Source organism: Giraffa tippelskirchi, chromosome 11, assembly GCF_054371585.1.
Source record: "Giraffa tippelskirchi isolate mGirTip1 chromosome 11, T2T-mGirTip1v1.2.pri, whole genome shotgun sequence".
Lineage (NCBI taxonomy): Eukaryota > Metazoa > Chordata > Mammalia > Artiodactyla > Giraffidae > Giraffa > Giraffa tippelskirchi.
Window position 1 is genome coordinate 57,317,707 of NC_137285.1, and position 18,397 is coordinate 57,336,103.

Consider the following 18,397-nt stretch of genomic DNA (forward strand, 5'->3'; position numbering starts at 1 on the left):
TTTTTTCTTTTTCTTTAAAGAATCAAGTAACACCGTCTAATATTGAATCCAGCAAAAATTAACATAAAAATGCAACAAAACATCATAGACAAAGGTTTCTTAAACACACTGACATACACAATCACTAAGTATAAATGAAAACAAATAATAGGTGTACGTTAAAATTAACAACTCCACTCATCAAAGGTATCCAGGAAGAATGTTAAAGGCAAGCCACTGAGTACAAGAGGTTTGTAATACATCTACGCAACAAAGGACAAATATCCAAAATATATTTTTTAATCCCCACAATAAAAGAAATCCAAAAATGGGCAAAAGACTTGGACACTTCACAAAAGAACAAGTAGCCAATATGAAAAGTCAGTCATGAGGGAGATGAAGTTAAAGCCATGCTCCACAACCAACAGAACGGGGAAAATAAACAGTCCGTATCAAGTATTGATAAGAATACAGTCTTGTACACTACTGGTAGGAGTATAAAATTAAAAAGACCACTTTGAAAGAGTTTCATAAGTTCCTATCCAAGCTGAACATGACTATTCCAGATTCATTCTTAATACAGGAACCTCAAGGTGTCTGACATTTGCACTTCCAGAAACACGGCCGAGGGAAATGCATACACACAACCACCAAAAGAATGTTTAAGAATGTTTATGGCTCTGCTATAAACACAATACCCCCCAAACTGGATATGACCCAAACATCCGTCAACAGCGAAATGGAGGAATGCACTGTGGTGTGTTCATACAACAGGCACACTCCACAGCAATGAGAATCAACACACTACAAACAAGAACACAGACGTGTTGAAGTAAGGAAGGCAAGCATGAGAATTCATACTGTATGATACCATTTGTATGAAATTCAAAACAGGCAAAATAATCTATGGTGTCAGAAGTCAAGACAGCAGATACTCTTGGGGTGTGGGGCGCTGGTAACTGGAAGGGGTTTCTTCCTAAGGACCTGTTGGGGTGGTGGCAGTGTTCTGGACCCTGATCTGAGCACTGGTACACAGTGTATCAACTTCATGAATCCATCAGAAATGTATGGTTTATGTACTTGCTATAACAATGCTTGATGTCGATAAAAATTTACACTGAAAAAAACACTTCATTAGCATTTTAGAAACACCATCTTGTAACAGGAAACACCTCAACCACCTCTCATTACACACTCTTTTATTAGCCTTTTTGTCTTTACAGGGCTTTATACAGTCTACTTCTAGAAATTATTTTGTTATAATCTAAAAAGATGGATTATCAAATGGAAGTATTATTGAATTTAATAATAACTAAATTAGAAATCACAAGTTAACAGAAACAAAAAGAATGTGACAAGCTCCCTTTCAATCTCTTACCAAATACGTGAATATAAACTTACTGTCAAAACTTCAAACGATGTAGTAAAAAGTGAAAGTCCACCTTCACAGTATCCATTTCCTCCCTGTTAGAAGTTTGATGTGTATCCCCTCCCACCTTTTTCTTTACGTGTGTAATAATATGTATGTATATTGCTCAGACTCACTATACTTATTTTCCTCTGCTCTTAACTCTTTATTTTGAAAATGATTTCAAATTTATAGAAAGGCTTCCAGTGTGGTCTAAAGAACTCTCACATCCTTTAACCACATTCATCAATTTTTTAATAGTCTACCATATTATTATCATATTCTCTCTCTCCCCACATATATTCTTTCTTCTGAACCATCTGAGAGAAAGTTGCATTCATCATATGCATTTATCCTTTCATAGATATACTTCAGTGTATCTTTATTATAAACAAGGATATTTTCTTAATCATAACACAGTTATCAAATGCAGTATTCTCATCTTCATATTAGAATATGTTCATATTCTATATTTATTAACTGAATCAATAAATCAAAACTGTCTTGTATAACTTCCCTCCCACTCCCAATACAGGATCATGATTTCAATTTAGCTGTCCTATCCTTGAATTCTTTTGTCTCTCATGATGTTGACAATTTTGTTTTGGCCATACCATGTTGCTTGCAGGATCTTAGCTCCATTTATTAATCTATTTATTATAAGTAGGGACTTGTGGATTCTTACTTTATTCAATGGAACTTCCCTTATGTATCTTGGTGCTTAAAATGTCCAAGATTTGGCCAGCAGAAGACACTTCCAAACCTGCTGTGACCTTTAACCACCCACATCATTTTCTTCAGCAGTTCCTTAAATTTCCGACCCAAGTTATTTCACAGTCATCTTCAGTCTGTTCTGCCCCAGTCTGGGAAGCAGCCATTTCTCCAAAGAGTTATAGTTCCCCGTGGTGAGGAATGGTATTCAAAAGCCAAGATTTGAGGGCTAGGTATGCTCACTGCTCCTAGAATTATGGCTTGTCTTTTTCACTAATCGTCATTAACTTCTTTCCCTCTCTACATATGCACCTTAACTATTTCCTTTTGTCATTTGCAAAGTATTGCACTGGTTGAATGTTTTATCAGAATGCAATAAGTATGCAGATAGTTTTTTGTTTTGGTTTTTCCAATTACAGAGTTATAGTAAGCATCCTTGTACACGTTTATTTATTAGGACAAATTATCAGTAGAAGTAGAAACATTACATAAAAGAATATACACAGCTTTAGTTTTGTTAGATAACGCCAACTTAAGCTACTAAGATCTTGCACCAACAGGGTATACATTTTCCCCATATCTATGAGAAAATAGGCTTCCCTGGTGGCTCAGTGGTAAAGAATCCATCTGCCAATGCAGGAGACCCAGGTTCAATGCCTGGGCCAGGAAGATCCCCTGGAAAAGGGAATGGCAACCCACTCCAGTATTCTTGCCTGGGAAATCCCACAAACAAGGAGCCTGGTGGGCTACAGTTCATGGGTCTCAAAAAAGCTGGACACAACTTAGCAACTAAACAACAACATGAGGAAGTAGGATATTATCTTTTTTTTGGCCACACTGTGTGGCTTGCAGGATCTCACTTGCCCGACCAGGGATCAAACCTGGGGCCTCGGCAGTGAAAGTGTGAAGTCCCAACCACTGGACCACCAGGGAATTTCCCTTATCGATCATTTTTAATGTTTCAGAATGTAAACAGTTAAAAATGTTATCCTATTGATTTAATTTCCATTTATCTCATTAATAGACAATTGCAAATATGTTTCAGTTCAGTTCAGTCGCTCAGTCATGTCCGACTCTTTGCAACCCCATAGACCACAGCACGCCAGGCCTCCCTGTCCATCACCAACTCCCAGAGTTTACCCAAACTCATGCCCACTGAGTCGGTGGACTCATCCAACTATCTCATCCTCTGTCGTCCCCTTCTCCTCCTGCCTCAGTCTTTCCTAGCATCAGGGTCTTTTCAAATGAGTCAGCTCATCGCATCAAGTGGCCAAAGTATTGGAGTTTCAGCTTCAACATCAGTCCTTCCAATGAACACCCAGGACCGATCTTTAGGATGCACTGGTTGGATCTCCTTGCAGTTCAAGGGACTCTCAAGAGTCTTCTCCAACTTAGCTTTATTCTAAAAGTTGGAAATTTTACCTCAGCTTGTCATCTGCCTTTTAACTTTTTACTATCTTTCACCAGATATTCAAAATTTTTTTTACTGTGTTAAATTTATCAATCTTTTATGGCTTCTAGATCCTCCCTGTGTTTTGCTTTGGAAAGCCTTCACCGCTTAATGGATTTTTTACACTTAGATACTTAATTCATTTTGAAATTAAAAGTAAGGATCTAACTTTAACCATTTGAAGGACAGGGAGGCTGGCGTGCTGCAGTCCATGGGGTTGCGAAGAGTCAGATGAAACTGAGCGAGTGAAGAACAATTTTACCCAAGTGAAGCACTTCATCTCCATTTACTGAACAGTTTATCCTTTCTCCACTCATCTGAAATACCTCATCTGTATCACATGCTAACTCCCTATAAATTCAAAGGTGTATCTAGAGTCTTTATTGTGTTACACTGATCTATTTTTTCTATTTCTGCATCAATAAATCACTGTTTTTTATTTCTAGTTTTTTTATCTAATAAACCAAGTTTCTTAAAACCTGAAACCTCTAACCTCTGGGAACTGCAACACCAGGAAACAGATTTTAAGACACCATGAAGCAAATCTATTAACATGAAGAGGCTCACTAAAGCTAACATATTTACTGATATTTTAATATATTTACTGATACTGATCATTTCTACTGAAGCAAAATTAAATTTATACACACACACATTTACTTACACAGAGCTGACAACCAACTAGCTCACTCTAAGTCAGCCAATCTGCTGGCAAAGGCCACTGTTTGGTTAGCGCCTGTGCCCTACCAATCACTGACTACTTTTACTTATCACCCTGTAACATACACTGAGGAGTGTAAGGAAGAATATACTATAAAGATGAGCAGTACTTATCTACCAGTGAGGCGTTCAGGATAATTTTTATTTTCTTCTTTCAATCACCAGTATTTTCTAAAATATATATGTGTTACATTTACTACTACTAAGTTATCAGATGGAGGGCCTCCTTAAAAAGTCCTGAAACAATATGCATTAATACTTCAGCGAAATAAAAAATTCATTCATGTTCAAGAAAAAGAAGGAACCAAGAAGTTTTTATAACTGAAAAAATTTTTCACCTGTATCACACTTCATAAATCTCAGAATCTCAAGGATAGAAAGATCCTGAAATTTCATCCCACCCACCAACAAAACATTAATATCAAGAGTTATTAACAGTCTCTGGATTAAACTTTCTGGCTAATTCTGTTATCTTAAAATGTAAATTATGGGAGTAGGTCTGTCCTCACAAGGATTATAACAATAATGTATCCTGCCTGAAGGACAGTCTCTGGATTAAACCTTCTGGCTAATCCTGTTATCTTAGAAGATATAACTCCACTGCTAACACTAGCAAGGGGGTACTCTTTCTGCCCCCTTCTGATGCCTATGTCAGAAGCTTTCTCTGTCTCCTTTATACTTTAATAAAACTTTATTACACACACACACAAAAGTTATTAAGAAGAGAAAAATGGGAGAAATAAAGAATCAAAAAGCAAAAAAAAAAAGGCAAAAAGAAAATTAAGACTGGAATAAATATCATGAATTTAAAGGTCAGAAAATGAAACATTCTCATCCGAATAAATGTCCATGAAATAACCTTTTAAGTACAGGCAACTCCTCAAAATTACTGAAATATTTTTTAATATTTACTATTTAAATAATCACTTACCTATGATGTCTTCTTATCTCTGCACATTCTACGGCCATCCCAAATATAACAGCACTTGCTGGTATAACTTTCCCATATTTTTCACAATTACCATTTTCACCTTTGGTCTAAAAATATAACAGTAAAAATTATATTCTGTTACATTGATGTCAAAATATTTTTGTCAAAATATGTGTGTATGATGGCAAGCTATGAAAATTTATAAGAAAGCTTAAAAAAACAATAGTTAATGATAAGCAGGTTAAGGGGTTTTTTTCCTTTAAAAAGTTTATTTCCATTGTTTTATATATATATATATTTATATGTATATGAATGTATATGTGTAAGTATACATATATCATATACATGCACGTGTGTGTATATATACATATATAAATTTTTTTCTTTTTTTAAGTACAAGTAGGAAGAAAGGGAGGGAGGGAAGTGGGAGCAAGAAGCCTCTAAGTTTACACACAACAAAAGATCTTTGCGTATGACTTTAATGAAGAGGCCAAAATCACCATTACCTACTTGAAAAACAAAGAGCTCTTCTTTCAACCTTTCATTAGCTATTTGAAATCCAACTAATTTTCTGTAAGTAGTCAATTCTTATTACATGTTAAAATCCTTTCTTTCATAATACATATATCAATATATAAATGAAAGCTACAGTTTATGGGCCACAGTAGAGGATTTCAATGTAAAATACAACTTGGCAATTATGAGTCAATTCTGTCTAGCCTAGGTCCAAGTGGTACCTTAAAATCATACCACACCAGTTACCCACTACATTCCCTTTTGGTAAATTTACCAAATATACAATATAAGCAGCGAAGCTGTAAAGCTCAAAATACTTCCATTTCTCAACCTCACTCAAGAATTCCAGAGTCAATCCCTTCATCACATAACCTCAATTTCTAAGAACTCCTTCCTGGAGTATTTTTTGCCTGTATACCCCATTTGGGCACACGAGAATACACTGCACTATGTTATTAAATGTTTTTTGTTCACACGGATTCCTTGCCAGCTATATAGTGTATACCTCAATAGTGAGACGCATCTCCTATTGCTTTGCAACTATGCTAGGGGCTCAATGAACCATCTACTGAATAATGAATTCTTAATCAAATTTAAGTGTTTTCATGCTGCTTACCTTTGGCTGCAAAAGTAAATGCTCCCATGCATGAATCAAACTCTCCACAATTCCTTCTCCAAATAAACCTGCATCGACAGTTTCTGTTACAACTAGGGACACTCTATAGAATGATTTTTTAAAGATATATGTAAGTAAAATATCATGCTATTTATGTAAAAGATGTCAAAGCTGAGAGAAGGAAGAATATATTATAGAAACAGCACAAATATAAAATTTTCTAATACATTTCATGTTTAACATCTACCCTTGAATCCTAAGGAACTCTAATGTTCCTCTAAGGCTCCTCTGTTCTCCACTGGCAGCTTCCTGGTGGGGACAGGAGGGGTCACAGACAACCTTCACTTGACCTGCTGCCTCCTGGGTTCTTCTTTCATTGCCTAAACCCTAAGGATTGGTCCCCATCCATTACTTTTACCAGTCCCCCTCCTTAACCCTGAGTAACTGGACATCTATCCCCAATGTTCTATAAAAATACTTTCTATCAACAATGACTCCCCTACAGACAACATGTAGTGCAGTGAGAAAGCCTACCCCTCCAAACCCTTCCTCCACTTCCACTGTCCATGTTTATCTCTTATATGTTGATTGTCCCTCTCCTGTCATCTCTCCTGCTTTACCCACACCTGGAGTTTTCACCAAAGCCTAACCCAGAGTTCTGGTCTCTGTCCATTCTTTCTAGAAAATCTCACTCAAAAACACACTTAAAAAAAACTTCTCCCTTCGTTGAACTTCTTTAGTACTCACTGCCAGTATCATTTATTTCTGTAGTTACAAGAAAAAGATATTTTCAAGAATATTCCTTATCTTCCTATCTTGACTATAGCTGCCTTGATAACAGAAAACAACTTTAGTGCCCTCTACTCTGCCTGTGGGCTTCCCAGGTGGCACTAGTGGTTAAGAACGTGCTTGCCAATGCAGGTTAGACGTAAGACACGTGGGTTTAATCCCTGGGTCGGGAAGATCCCCTGGAGAAGGGAATGGCAACCCACTCCAGTATTCTTGCCTGCAGAATCCCATGGACAGGAGTCTGGCGGGCTACAGTCCATGGGGTCACGACTTTAGTTGGACATGACTGAAGCACAGTATGGCACTGTGCCTAAACCCAGTATTTCATATACATACACAAAACTTTCAGTATTTACGACTGCATATATTTAGAATGCAAAAGGCATCTCAAATCATCTGACATCTTCAAATCTCTAGATTTGCTCAAGGTAAAAATAAATCATTATTATTATTGGGCTTCACTGGTGGCTCAGCAGTAAAGAATTCACCTGCAATGCAGGAGACATGAGTTCGATCACTGGGTTGGCAGAGCCTCTGGAGAAGGAAATGGCAGCCCACTCCAGTATTCTTGCCTAAGAAATCCCAAGGAGAGAGGACCCTGGCAGGCCACAGTCCACAGGGTCGCAAAGAGCTGGACACGACTTAGTGACTAAACAACAACAACTTATTATTATCATAAACCATATCTCTTCATTCAAGCCAATACATCCTTTCTATAATACTATGTGTGAGAAAAAAGTGGATTAAGGTAATGTAACTTTGATTCACACTATGTACTGAATTGGGTACCGACCAAAAGTCACACTGAAGCGCTAACTCCCAGTGTGACTGTATTTGGAGACCAATCTTTACGAGGTTAATTAAGGTTCAATGAGGTCATAAGAGTGAAGTCCTAATCTGATGGGACCTGCGTCCTAATACAAGTGGAGGTGATCACAGCAGTGCTCTCTCTCTCCTCGCGGCCACAGAGGAAAGGCCTCGCAGGGACACAGCAGGACGGCCATCTGTAAAGCCAGCAAGAGAGCTCCTGCCGGAAACCAAATCTGCCAGCACCCACGACCATGGGCTTCCAGCCTCCAGAGCTTGAGAAAATAAACGTCTGTAGTTCCAGCCACCTAGTCTGTGGTATTTTGTTAACCTCAGCCTGATCAGACTAAGACAACTGAGGACACTATTTCTATAAAATATATTTAATATCTGCTTCAACAATCCAACAGGACTTCATGAAAACAAACCTAGGGACCATTGAAAAGTATAACTATCATGTAAATTTAAATATTCTTTTACATATATGGAAGAAAACTTTTCAAAATCATAGTCCCACGGATGACTGAGTATAAAAAAGCCCTGTTTCAACATGAACTGAATTTAAGTAAGATGAAAAGAGAGACTACCCAGGAGAGGTAGTAACACAAGTGCTACACAGAGAAAACTGTATCTAAAAACGATAGTTTGTTGGACCAGATGATTTTTAAATCCCCTCTAGCTCTAAAATTCCATCCCCTTGTGATATGGATCAAAATGAAATAACACTAAAAAGCTGAGACTTACGACATAATATTCAAAGCATTTGAAGAGGGGAAGTCAAAATACGTTGACAGCTGATGCTTCCAAAGCTTTCATTTTAGCCAAGAATATTAACACCGAATGTGATTAAGTCCATCAAGCTTAATCTACTCACGTTTACAATTTTTAACGAGCTATGGACCACATAGGAGGTATGATCCATTTTCACAACTAGAATACTAGAATGAGCAAAAAGTAACTTGCTAAAGCTGAACTTTATTGATTAAATCCCTTGCTGCATATTTTTGTTAAGATCTTTAAATTTTCTTTGTCAAGAATATGACCTTATGAAAATCCATCTTATGCCGAACTATCCTATATTTGTACCTTCACAATATAAAGGTTTCAGCATTTCTATTTGGACTAGAAGCTAGAAATGTGAATATCTTAATTCTTAAGAAATAAAATAGTGGATTATAAACAGTAAAGTTAGTTCATGGTGCAATACCTTTCAGGAATGTGTTTTGGAATTTTTATGTCAAGCGACTTCATGTGTAAGAGTTTGACCCCTTCTTCCATCTTGTTTGCCGCCACTACGTCACAGGCAAGCTCATACATGGTCTTGGATAACTCACAGGCATACACAGAATGCGCTCCAGCTCTCCTAGCAAACATGCTACAAGGGGGAAAAGTGTTCCTTAAAAAAAATAATCTACTGTTTTTTCTTTTCAAATTTCAGTGAAATTATGAAACATAGGCTTTTCCTTTTATCCTTTACCACAACCATTATTCACTCTGCATTTGAAAACAATGAACTAATATTCTCACCAAGAAACAAATCAGACAATAAATCATAACGTCCACCTTACTAAGACAACTGTCATGCAGGATGGTAATAGACTTTTAAAAACTAGAGTCAACCAGAATGTCAATGTAAAACCTACTCGTAAAAGCATTATGCAAAATTTCAATGATAACTTCAAATTTTTCTTGGGGGCTATGTCAAGTTCTTAATAAAGTAAAAGTTATAGTGAAAATAATAATAATAATAGTTGCATGAATAATCATACCAAGATTGTGAGAAATAAATTAATCTCTATTTTTAAATTTCACTGTCAAAATTTTCCACATTTGATAAAATCTTTAATTTACATTAGTATACATGTATATGTAATTAAAACACAATTTCAACAAACCTTAGTATTCCAGTTCCTGCTCCAATATCCAAAACACTTTTGGAGCCCGAACACACTGCCTTTTGGATTGCTGCATTATAAATCGTATTCCTTTTGGTGTCATTAAGCATGATAAAGTGCCAGCGTTCCACCAACCAGTTTGCAACACGATAAAAATTCTCCTTTGCATCACTGAAATCAGGGTTTAGCTTCACTGCTTTGTGAAAATACCCAGCTGCTTCATCTCTAAAGCCCATTCTAGAATGAAAAATGACAAATGAAACATTCAACTATACACTATCAAATGCCTTGGCTCCTGTCACTCATCCAGCCTGAGAACCCCTCTCCAGCATCCCAAATCCTACCCAATGCAAGCGCCGTCTCCTTGGGAAGCCTTCGGTAAGGACTGCGAGTCTCATTTACTTCTTTCCTTTCTGAATCCCTGGGCACACACCTCCCCTGGGCAACACACCAGGTGATCCTGCCCATGCCTCCAACACCAGGTGCCCTCCATTATATTTATGCATTCCAGGACACTAACAAGGACCCGATTATGATATACTACTTTACTAACATATAGTAGAAGCTCTCCTAGTCATCGTCCATTTTAACAACTTTCTAGAACACCAGGTTTCTAAAAACCACTTCCACTGTAAAAGATACTAACGCCCATGGGTAGCAGGTGCCTCTCTGCTGTGCCTTCAATTGAGCACAATGGTCATCAAGAGTTAGCCGTATTTGCAGCCAGACCAATTTACACCAGTTGTACTTGTTACTAAAATTATATATTTTAATTAAAAATAACAGAAACCAGGTGAATATGACTGCAAAAAGAGAGTCATTGTGTCTGAAGAAAAAAATCAAAGGTGAGTCACCCAAAAAATTACTACTGAATTATATGTGAGCAAATCAATAATGAAAGACAGAAGGAAAAAACTATCAAACCACCTTGCTTCTTAAACCATCCAAGAACACCCTCTCTTTGTAAAATATCTACCCACCCGTAGACCAACACACTTGTACTGCACAGGGTTAGCTGTTGTGTAGCTCCTACACCAGATTTCAGAGCCATCAGAGTGGCCCATACTCTCCTCAACAAGTGAGTTACCTGACCACATGCTGGGATTTACCGCAAACTGCTATTCAAATTTCTAAATGTTTACTCACAATTTCTATTTCTATATCTCTCTGTTACTAGCTGGTAATTTATGCACCACACTAGTGTGTGGCCCACATGATGAAGAGAACTGAGCTAGTAGAACCCTTTCATACTCATACGTCTTTGCAAGCACCTCTAAGCATTCCACCAATTTTAAAGAAACGGAATCAGACCATTCATTTTGGGTATGGCATAAGCAAAAAAACCATTCTAGAACCCAAACAGTGAATGGCACTCTTACGAAAGGAAATGGCAAGTTTCCAGGAAGTTCTGGAGAACAGGTTTACAAGAAGTTTCCCCAGCAAGGGACCACAGTGACTTCTCTGCCACCCTGGAAATCAGGCTATATCCTCTCCAACAAGGTCTGTATATCTCAGCCCAGGGAAAGGAACTCTTTCATGGATACCTGATCTCAGCCCCAAGGGCAGCAGCTATGACACAGTATATGATGTAAAATTATTATATACTGTATCTACTACTTCTATATTCTTTTGAGTTCTCTTTACTTCTCACTAGCCAACTCTCTATTCTGATCCCTTTAAAGTTAATAATTCTTTGTAGTAAACTCTCCCTGCTCAAATTACTGTACTACACACTTATCCAACCCAGGCAGATCCAGAATAGTTCTGAACTGGTAATACTGAGACCACTACACACCTGAAGAGATGCTCCCCCATACTGTTGCATATCACTTCATCATCAGGAAACAGCTCCAAGGCTTGCTCATAGCAGCCAAGCAGGTCTTGTGTTCGACTGAGAGCATCAAGTTCTTCAGCCCATCTGAAGAGCGTATACTGAAAAGTTTCCTTCACAAAAGAGAACAGTAAATTAGTCAATAACATAAATGATGAAAGAATATTCAACACGGGTTGAAGAGTCCACAGAAAATAATGACAATTGAAAATTGCCTTAAGTCTTATCTGGCTTTAATAGGCCTGTTTGCTGACTAAATAAATGCATAAATGAGTAAATTTTATCACCTACATGTAGTAAAAGGCAAAATTAAGACAGTTTGACCACTCTCCAAACTCTTTCCATACTTGGCTTCCTTATCACATTCTCCACTGACCCTTTTTTGTGGATTCCTATGTTTAGAAGTAAGGCATTGACCCTCTTTTCTTCTCATTCATCCCCAAGGCATCACCTACACGTTGATGGATGCCACATCTACATCTCAAATCAAGACCCTCTCTTCTGAACCTCAGGCCCATAGATACCGCTCCCTACTAGTCATCTCAACCAGGGACTGCACCCTTAACCAATCTCAAACTCAGATCAACCCAAATATTTCCTGACCAGTGCGCAGAGAAAAGCACTGAACAACATCAATCCTGTTCCTATCCTGACAGAGGCCTCACAGAGAGAAATTCAACATACAATTTTGAAAAAAACTCAAAATGTTCTAAACTGAACCCATAACACTCTTCTCACAAAGGTTAAGGTACCACCCAACTTCAGACCGTGAAGTCACTTTATAATGCTACCTTAACTCCAAAACAATTAATTTCAAACCCAGCCAATTCTCTCTCATTATCTTTAAATCTGTCACCTCCTCTCCCCACATTGTGGGGGCCTTTCACTCATACTTCATGCCTCTTTGCACCCAATACAATGTGGGCCTTGTGACCACTTGCTAGACAACAGCAACTGCCTTCCCAGCCACCCTCACTCCAGTCTCATCTCCCTCCCAACATTCTCCACGCTGCAACCCAGTGTAGACAGAGAAGCCTGCAGTTATTCCAGCTTTATCACTGAAAAAATTTATATCATCTTCACATATTTTCTACAGGAGAGTTAAACCTGAAACAGAATTTTAATGGAATTCACTAGAGAGACAAGGATAGGATGAAGACTCTAGGGTGTGGGAGAAAAAAAAAACACAGATTATATTAAATGAATTGAGGAATTTAGAGGTAAGGAGCTTCGTGTGGCTGAAGTGTGAGGATGGGAAGTAGAAGGAAATAAGACTAAAGAAATAGGTCTTTCACAGAGGCCCATGAAAAGAAATATGGGGCTTTGTTTTGCAGGAAATAGAGCTAGTTACTTAACTCTACTGAACATCAGGCACTGAAATACAAACTTTATATACATTTTTAATACACACTAAATATATATATTAAAAAAAAAGCATTGTCCCTGTTTTACAAAAGAGGAAATTAAGTTAAAAAGAACTGAGGAAAAAGCACGTGGATGGATCCATTAGTCTATGTCTGCCTACCTAGAAGAGCAAACTCAATTTCAAGGTAACACTTTCTCCTCCTTGAGGCTAGCTGGTCCTGAAATTTACACCAACTTTTTGTGAACTATAAATGTCTATATAAAATTGACATCTATTGGGAAGAAGGCGGGCATTCTAGGATCCTATCCAAAATATCAACAGTCTTTGAGGTTGAGAAACCTTGCATGAAATAAAGCGAAGTAGCTTCAGGTTGAAAATTGAATGCAAAATTAAGCTAAATCATTTTTTGAAATTTTTCTAAAATAACCTGAAAAAAAAAAGTAACAGAACTTCAACAAAGTAACTCTCACAAATAATCTAATAATTGAAACTTAAAGAACGCATCACCAAATGATTACTTCAGGCTAATTCCAAATTTAATTCAGCATTCTGTCCACAAAACAGTAGAGAGGAGAGACAAGTGCAAATGCCCTGGGGCAGGAACTTGCTAGAATTAGATATAGGAGATGACAGAAGATCACTGAAGGCCTCGTGTGCAATATAACCTTTGGAATTTGAATCAAGTGAAAGTTTTGAAACAGAGGAATGACACCATCCGGCTTTTGTTATGAAAAGCTCACGTTGGCTGTGTTGCAGAAGACAGTCTAGTTTCTCGAGCCAAAGCGTACTGCAAAAGTCAACAGGAGATGATTGAGCGTTGAATCAGGGTAGTAAAAAAGAAGGTGGTGAAAAGGAATACGATTCTGAATGTAAATTTCGAGGGTCAGCAAACAGTATTTTCTAATAGGCTGGTTGTGGTTGCGACTAAAAGAGTCAACGGTGAACAGTAAACATTAATAACAACCACCAGGCACTTAGAGTCCACACTCCCTCCTCCAACTACCTACGTATTCATTTACTGATACAAGAACAGAGGATCGACCTGCGAGAGAAGGGCCCTCCTCACCTTAACACCGTCTTTCAGCTCCGGCGCCAGGCTGAGCACGAGGAGGTAGTGGGCGTAGGCGGTGCCGAAGTCCTGGGAACCCAGGCAATGCTCTGCGCTCTGCAAAGACCGCGACACCAGCTCGTCCCGCCCAGCTGCCCCGGCGCCACTCCCGGCGCCCCGGCGGGTCCTGGGCCGCGAGTTCGGCATGACAGAGTCACCAGCCGAAACCTGCGCCAGTATCACCAAAGGGAAGGGAAGATGGTCTGGTAAACGGAAGGAGCAGACAGTCTCGGTGACACTACTTCCACGTAACTAGCCGGAGCGCCAGAACCTGTACAGGTAACCTATCCCCTGGCCACCACAAGCTCTCCCACCTTCTCCAGGCAGAAGCCCCGCCCCTTCCCGGAAGGGCGGGTCCCATTGGTTGGCGGCGCACGCTGCGCGAACGACAGCACGCCCGACGTGAGCACGTCGCCCCCCCCCGTTTAGGTGATAAGGCGTCCATCGCGCGTGCGCGTAGGGGGCCTTCCTTAATGAATTTTTTTTGTTCGGGCGTCTGACGAGAAACAAATAATAGCTTTCTCCGTCTTTCCTGACTTCAGGAGTGTGTGACCTCAGCTGGGACACCTAAACTCGGCCGACCCAACCAAGCCGAAGCTGCACCCGCCCGCGAGGGAGGTGATACGTATGAGGAGAGACGGTCAGGCATTTGTGGTGATGTGTAAGGCCTTTGGGTCGTGATCACCAGATCTCGAAGTGGCCAAAGTGAAAAGAACTCGGAAATAGCAAAACCACCCCAGGGGTAGAGGAAATGCTTTCACCGACGTTTTTAAAATCCTCATAGAACCTTGTGAAGTGTACCTCTGGATCATACTCATCTTATAGACTGAGAGGAATATCCTGAGATGGTACTTGCCCAAGAAAATCACACACAGGCAGGGCTCAAATTCGAGTCCCTCGCTTCCTGTTCAGTTTTCTCTAAAACGAGCTTAGGATTTATCTCAACTCTTCGGGGTATCACTACTGTATACTGGGTACAGTATTACATTTTAAAAGTTTTTCTGCATTCAGGTGTGGAACCTAAGGGGTAAATTCAGAACTTTTAAACCGGAGGGGGTCAGTTCAGTTCAGTCGCTCAGTCGTGTCCGACTCTTTGCGACCCCATGGATTGCAGTACGCCAGGCTTCCCTGTCCATCACCAACTCCCGGAGCCTACTCAAACTCATGTCCGTCGCGTAGGTGATGCCATCCGACCATCTATCTCATCCTCTGTCATCCCCTTCGCCTCCCACCTTCAATCTTTCCCAGCATCAGGGTCTTTTCCAATGAGTCAGTTCTTCGCATCAGGTGGCCAAAGTATTGGAGTTTCAGCTTCAGCATCAGTCCTTACAATGAATATTCAGGACTGGTTTCCTTTAGGATTGACTGGTTTGATCTCCTTGCAGTCCAAGGGACTCTTCAAAAGTCTTCTCCAACACCACAGTTCAAAAGCATCAATTCTTCCATCCTCAGCTTTCTTTATAGTCCAACTTTCATATCCATCCTAAACGGAGGGGGAGATGCATAGGAATTACAGCTGAAAAAAGCCATTCTTTTCCCTAGTTTCATACACGCAGATGGTGAATGTTTACTTAAGGAACAAAAAAAGGGAGAATTTTGCATGTCAAACTGACAGACTTCGGGGACTCCAGTTCTCAGAATGCATTATTTACATGCCTTTTTGCCTTCTCTTTTGACCTGGTTATCTGAACCACCCTTCCTCACAGCACACAGGTAAATTCTAATCAGTTCTTCAAAATCCAGATCGCTGGATTGTGGCCTGCTGCGGTAGTCAGAGAATTCCTCAAGGACAGAATTATTTTTAATAATTTTTTAACTTTGCACCTGGCAGAGTCTGGCTCAAAGTAAGGAATTAGATTTTTTTAAATTTTAGTGGAAACTACATCACCCCACTCCTCGGTTTTGCACCTTAGGACTATACCAACCATTTAAGATCCTTATTTCTCTCTCAATCTCAATTGCTACTTTCTGTACTAAATTTAAGATTGAACTGTGTTTATTTCAGTATATGGGGGGAATCATCAGTAACTGATCTATAAAAAGAATAGAAGAGATTTTCTTTTGAACCAACCTGAGAATCAACTGCCTGGCAAACAGGCGGTTGGATAGCTCTGAGGAACTGTTTCATGGAAACATGGTTTCAGCACAGTTTTATATATTGTCAGAACAAAGAGTATCAAACATGACAGAGCTACATTCTTTCAGGTTTCAAAAGCAACAGAGCCGCACATACACAGTGAGTCAGTATGGCCTTGTGTTCCAGGAAGGGAGCCTTATCATTGACAGAGTACGAATACTGACCATTGACGTTCCAGGAAGAGAGAGGCATTTCTATCTTTAAAATGGACACTTTTCTTCTGGACAATGGCCCCTTTTCTTTAATGGTTAAGGCAAATGTACCATGTATGTTTAAATAGGCTACAAAGCAGGCTGTGCTGGTTAGCACAAAGTTTAAGTTAAATCACGTATAAGCAAGAATGACTTCCCCATACCTCAGTATTTGAAAATTTCTTCCTTCATCACCTCACGAAACTGAAATGCTAAGGGCTGTTCTGTCCCAGCAGGATGTAGTAGAACATGAAAAGACTAGTTAACTGAAAAAAAAAGTGCATTCTAGCCCAAGCTTGGTCCTACCTGGCCCATTCAATAACCTTTCCTTAAGAGTATCTGAAAAAAGACCTAACAAAGCTGCTTCTGCTACTTTGGACACAAGATGGACTGGACCATCAAACGAGATGCTATATGTATCAGCATTTTGAATATGATATACATTTAATGATATGCATTATTACTATTATATAGACTCATTTAAAACATAGCTGGGTTGTTAAAAATTAGATCACTAACACCTTTAAGCATTTGGTCAGAAATCTATACAGCTCATATCTTTTAAGAGACCATTGTAATAGACTACTGAGACCATGCTCTAGAGACCATGCTCTGCAACAAGAGAAGCCATCACAATGAGAAGCCCTTGCACCACCACTAGAGAGTAACCCCCGCTCACCACAACTAGAGAAAGCCCACTTGCAGCAGCAAAGACCCAGCGCGGCCAAAAAATTAATTTTAAAAAAGAGCACTTGAAGCTTAAAAATGATCGCTAAAACTAAGAAAAGTGCCACAGGAAAAAAAAAAAAAAGTCAAATGTAATTGGCTAGACTCTCTCCAGAAAGCAGAAGGAGACCTCCTAATCGTTCTCTCCAGAGATTTTGGTTTGGGGGAATCACTTTAGACTTTATCATTCTGTCACCTCTGTGAGTCCCTGCTTCTGGTGAATTATGCAGTACCTCATTTTACAGATGATCTTGTACTCCAGGGTATGCTTTCCCATTCCACAAGGCAAGGTTTCTTTTCTCTGGTTTTGCCTTGTTTTGGTTTTTTTGGTCTGTTTGGTTTGTTACGATAACCAAACTACTTAAAACATTTAGACCGCATGAAACTCAAAGTGGACTTATTATTAGCAAGTCAGTATAGGCTGAGATGGAGGGAAAACTTGACAGGAAGTGGAGAAAGGGCAGAAAAGAAAAGCCAACTTCAGTTCTTTTCGTCATCTATAGTATCAACCTGTGGGCAGTGACTACTGCTAAAAAAAAAAAATGCTTAGGATGTTTCCTGTCCCTTCTGAAAAACTTCAGATAACTTTGTGAGCTACTAAGTCTCACTAACTTACACTGAATATTCTAGATAGAGAAATCACAGGTTATTTGCATTTCTTTGTGGTTTATCTTTAACTTAGACACTCTCTTAGACGCTAGGGAAAGTCACTTGAAAAAAATGAAACTGACACAAACAGCATGGGACATTTGCTCACCACAAGAAACTGAGATAGAAAACATATTTTGAGTACTATTTTTTCTTTCTTTATTACCTCATTCATCAGACTTAGAATTCCTCAAGACTATATATGTTTATTGAAGGCTAACTGTATTTATTGAAATTACTTTTCAGTTCTTTTGAAAGAACCCTATGTTTGATCACAAAGAACCCTGAAGTATCATGCAAAGAAAATGCACAATGTACATTTTACTTCTTGGTCCTTAGTCAAGGGTTTCTTTGAAAATATTGAAAGCATCATTCCTTTGTTCACAATAGCCTTCCTCCTCTCCAACCAAAACTGTTATCTTTAGCGACTCTTAAGAATCTGATTCCTTCATTTATATGCTCTTTTTTTAACCCTCTTTTAAGGTTCTAAGAAAAACCTCACTGATGGGGAAAACCACTGCTGACTCAGAAGCAGGTTTAATTGTGGTTATCTTTCACCATGTTCTAG

At 39.0% G+C, this 18,397-nt stretch overlaps 1 protein-coding gene across 5 annotated transcripts in view; it reads right to left on the reverse strand.

Annotated features, from left to right (window-relative positions):
- Nucleotides 1–14,452, reverse strand: part of PRMT9 (protein arginine methyltransferase 9) — a 35,267-nt gene extending 20,815 nt beyond the window's left edge. For 3 of the 5 annotated variants that reach the window (XR_014069405.1, XR_014069406.1, XM_081544270.1), the window contains exons 1-6: nucleotides 14,086–14,452; nucleotides 11,618–11,766; nucleotides 9,823–10,059; nucleotides 9,135–9,302; nucleotides 6,332–6,434; nucleotides 5,200–5,306 (exon numbers count right to left, since the gene is read on the reverse strand). Coding sequence is in view for 3 of the 5 variants with exons in the window: in XM_081544270.1 (XP_081400396.1) it covers nucleotides 5,200–5,306; nucleotides 6,332–6,434; nucleotides 9,135–9,302; nucleotides 9,823–10,059; nucleotides 11,618–11,766; nucleotides 14,086–14,274 (953 nt within the window). In the remaining 2 variants the exon portion in view is untranslated. The remainder of the gene's footprint in view (nucleotides 1–5,199; nucleotides 5,307–6,331; nucleotides 6,435–9,134; nucleotides 9,303–9,822; nucleotides 10,060–11,617; nucleotides 11,767–14,085) is intronic. The other 2 variants (XM_081544271.1, XM_081544273.1) reach the window with 2 other exon arrangements.
- Between the last annotated feature and the right edge of the window lie 3,945 nt (nucleotides 14,453–18,397).